Source organism: Sinocyclocheilus rhinocerous, unplaced genomic scaffold (genome assembly GCF_001515625.1).
Source record: "Sinocyclocheilus rhinocerous isolate Xijiao unplaced genomic scaffold, SAMN03320098_v1.1 scaffold13774, whole genome shotgun sequence".
Classification (NCBI taxonomy): Eukaryota; Metazoa; Chordata; class Actinopteri; order Cypriniformes; family Cyprinidae; genus Sinocyclocheilus; species Sinocyclocheilus rhinocerous.
In genome coordinates, this window is record NW_015652501.1 from 10492 (window position 1) to 14837 (window position 4346).

The window sequence follows — 4346 nt, forward strand, 5'->3', positions numbered from 1 at the left end:
GTCGATTTATGAAGTGTATTTTATTACAACTCATTAGTGTTCTATCGGCTGCTCGAGCTGTTGTCCAGTAATGGTGCCAGATGTGGTGTCAGCACGGGGCAGTTCAAGGTCATTGCACATGCAGTGCTCTTGTTGCATTTAGTGTGTGTGTGTGTGTGTGTGTGTGCTCACGTGTAGGATAAGGGAGTGTCCTAATAAAATGAGTGATGAAGAACTCTCCTGCTGCATCCAAACAGCTTACTCTGCATAAACTCCCTCTCTCTCTTTCTTACTCGCACCTCCAGTGTCATTTTCTCCTGCAGTGCAACTCCATCACTTGTAGATTGTTGTGAGAGCGCCAGCTACAGCCTGATTAGGATTTAACAAGCTCAAAGACATTGAGTAAATTTTACTCTGCCTGTCAAAGCGCTTGTATATTCCAATGCATATAAAGAAGCTGTAATATTTCATCTAATTATCATCTTCTCTGTAGGTTGAGGTGTGTGTTTCTAATTAGTGTTTTGTGTCTGAATGTGGTTTTGATTGCTTTGGCAGTCTGTGCTTGATTTCTCTGTGGAGATGTTTGAGATGTGTACTGAATATACTATAGAGCTGATGTCAGTTCTGATTCAGTCCACAGATGCCGACTATGACCGTGTTCCTGTGGAGGCTTATGGGTTGGCAGTGCTGAAGGGAATGGGCTGGAAGCAAGGAGAGGGAATCGGACACACATTTAAACAGTAAGGACCTTTCTTTCCCCCAGTTAAATGTAATTGAAGTAATTCAAATGAGTGGAGAGAGAGAGTTTCTCCCACATGAGCACCACTTTAGCATGTTTCATCTTTGACCTCTGCAGTGTCTTTATAGTTTCGTCACTGTTTTGTGTGATAAGCACTTTCTAATGCACGTGATGTTTGGCTCTCCGCAAGTCTTTTCCACTCATGTTTCCTTGTGTTGGGATTATTGTCCCGGCTGGAGACATCAATGATGTGAGATTATGATTTTATGTCAAATGCAATGAAGAATTATTTCAGACCGGCGGAGAGAATCTTTGGCGTGGACTGGCCGCACGCTTTTTAATCTTCTGTGCTTACGAGCCCATCTGTCTGCTTATATGAACACGGAAACACACAAGCTGCTCTTTTTGATGTGCATATGAGGGAGATGTGTTAGCTTGTGGTTTATGATTGAAATATCCTAATAGCTTCTTGTAAAAAAAGAAATAATTTTCTCCTCTTATGTCTTGTTAGAGATGTGAAGCCCATAGAGCATCAGTTAAGGCCTAAAGGGCTGGGGTTGGGTGCCGATCGCTCTGCTATTAGAGACCTGGAGCCCGGTGTCCCCAAGAGACGCCCTAAACCCGGTGAGGAGAAAAAGGAAGAGGAGGCGCTGGTTCTGGGGCCTGGAGGATATGTGCAGGTCCTGGCAGGAGCCCATAAAGACCTGTATGGGAAGGTGAATGGACTTTACTTCAACCACATCCGCTTAGTGGTTAATAGAAGTTGTTAGCTCCCCCTTGTGTCAATAAATAATGCACAATATAGTAAAATAAATGTAAAATATTTTGTAATATAAATGGCGATATATAAATATATATGGTTTGGGTGCCGATCGCTCTGCTATTAGAGACCTGGAGCCCGGTGTCCCCAAGAGACGCCCTAAACCCGGTGAGGAGAAGAAGGAAGAGGAGGCGCTGGTTCTGGGGCCTGGAGGATATGTGCAGGTCCTGGCAGGAGCCCATAAAGACCTGTATGGGAAGGTGAATGGACTTTACTTCATCCATATTCACGTCTATGACAGTAATGGTGAAGCAGTGTACTGACAAACTAATGATCAGAAAGAAATAAGCACAATGTATACATTAGTGATCTGGGTAAAGTGTCAGATTTTATATCAATCTACTAAAAAGTGAAACCTCTAAAGTTGATTTAAAAAAAAATTAATAAAAGATCAGCTTCAGACAGTGGCGGCTCGTGGGTTTTAAAATAGAGGAGGCACACTGTATTGGTCTGGGATCCCTGCCGATTATTATTATTATTATTTGCTTAACCACTTTTAAATGGCTTTTTGGTTGCTTTTAGTCAGAAAACGTAAAGAAAACGACATACATACAGCAAGATAATATAATTTCACTTACCTGACCTATCACTTGAAGCAAACATCCATCCCCAAGGTCCTGGAGTGGCCTAGCCAGTCTCCAGATCTCAACCCCATAGAAAATCTTTGGAGGGAGTTGAAAATCCGTGTTGCTCAGCGACAGCCCCAAAACATTACTGCTCTAGAGGAGATCTGCATGGAGGAATGGGCCAAAATACCAGCAACAGTGTGTGAAAACCTTGTGAAGACTTACAGAAAACGTTTGACCTCTGTCATTGCCAACAAAGGGTATATAACAAAGTATTGAGATGAAATTTTGTTATTGACCAAATACTTATTTTCCACCATAATTTGCAAATAAATTCTTTAAAAATCCTACAATGTGATTTTCTGGATTTTTTTTTCTCATTTTGTCTCTCATAGTTGAGGTATACCTATGATGAAAATTACAGGCCTCTCTCATCTTTTTAAGTGGGAGAACTTGCACAATTGGTGGCTGACTAAATACTTTTTTTCCCCACTGTACATCTGCATAATCGGATGATCTTAAAGCAACATAATATCCTGTTATGTCTGTTATGTTGCTAAATAAAAAAGTGACATGTTTTACTCTGTATAGTAATAATGAACATTTACGCAGGTCAGCAGTAGCATCAGTGTTTGAGTGTCTGCTGCTGATCTAGGAAGAAAATGAAATGACATTTCAGCCCAATGTAATTCGCAAAAATCTCACTGCAAGTTCATTAGAATCCAAACACTTTTGAAACTCTGCTTTGGCTTCTTAGTCCAATAAAGATCTCAATTTGTTGTTTATGTACAAAGTTATACACAAGCCACCAACAATTTCCACTCATGTTATCTTTTTTAATAATAAAATGTAAAATTCCTTCAATATGCCTTTGACTTGATCTCTGAATTTCTGAAGCATCACTCATCCTTATCCATATAAAGCCTACTGCATCAAATGATACATTAAATTCTAAGGCCTCTAAATGATCAACTTGTCAAAACTTTGCTGAAAACAATGTTTGCGGTACACAATCTACTACGTGCCTTCAGTCATTTATTGATAGTTTCTAATTTTTAGAAAGTAAAAGGCCTTTTAGTAGAATTCTAAACATGTCTACTTTCAGGTCTTGGTACTGTACGTGTGTCTCTTGCTGTGAAATCTTTAATGATTCTTATAATGCAAATGTAAGAATAACTTTTATATTGCTATTAATATTTTAAAATGAACATTAATTGCACTTAAGCAACTTGGTTTACTTATTTATCCATAAAACATTTTTAGAAAAAAATCATGTTAAGATGTATAAAATATGATCTGAGGAACGTTTATTTACATTTACATTTACATTTAGTCATTTAGCAGACGCTTTTATCCAAAGCGACTTACAATTGGGGGATACATAAAGCGATTCTTCTTAAAGAGGCAAACAGACACAGGAAGTGGTTGTAATACCAAGTTCTTAGACATTGTTCAAATAAGTACAAGCTAGAAAGTATTTGTACATTTCTCTGTCATCATTATATTGCATTGCATTATATATTTTCCTCCACAATACAAATATAGCTTTGATCATTAAACTAAACTAAATTTAAATATCTTAAGACATATCACATGGGAGATATAAAGTGACGACTGATAACGTTACTCAACAGTAAAACAACACACATGCAAACTTTTTTAGTATTTTGTCTAAAGTTCCAAAATAAATGTTAAATTTAAAAATAGATTTTTTTTCTGATAATTATTTCATGTTAGACTTTACAGGTTTAAATATTATTCCTTTACCTAGCGTTACCATTGCTTCGTGTACTGATACATAGACGCTGCACTGCCATCTATCGACATGGATCAGCATGATGTAAATCTTAATTTAATGTAAATTACACTGATACTAGTAAGATTTAGATAGCGGTCCACACAATAAAATATTTTGCTTACCTTTGCAAAAAAACAACAACTTGGGCATCACTACTCAGGAATTTCTCCGTCATCAAGTCTTTTCATTTTGTGTTTGCTGTACGGATGTTTACACTTTTTTTCGGTCAGTCTTTCTGTCTTCAGATCTTTACCGATTCTCCTGTTGTTTCTGCTGGTAAAGCACGATAATAAGTGTGATTTATGGATTAATTTTCGCTCAGCAAAATACACTAGTGTATCTACAGAGGTGGCAACCAGTCAGCGTGAAGATTCTCTCCGATGGTGCAGGTCACATCATTTCTTTAATAAAGCAAATCTCTCCCGTGAACTGCCAAAATACAGA

At 37.9% G+C, this 4346-nt stretch overlaps 1 protein-coding gene across 1 annotated transcript in view; it reads left to right on the plus strand.

The window, feature by feature from the left end:
- LOC107715129 (G patch domain and KOW motifs-containing protein-like) overlaps window positions 1–1801 on the plus strand; it is a 5686-nt gene extending 3885 nt beyond the window's left edge. Inside the window, exons 4-6 of the mRNA XM_016521194.1 lie at window positions 613–719; window positions 1230–1274; window positions 1579–1801. Of these exons, the coding sequence (XP_016376680.1) occupies window positions 613–719; window positions 1230–1274; window positions 1579–1801 (375 nt within the window). The remainder of the gene's footprint in view (window positions 1–612; window positions 720–1229; window positions 1275–1578) is intronic.
- Window positions 1802–4346: the final 2545 nt, after the last annotated feature.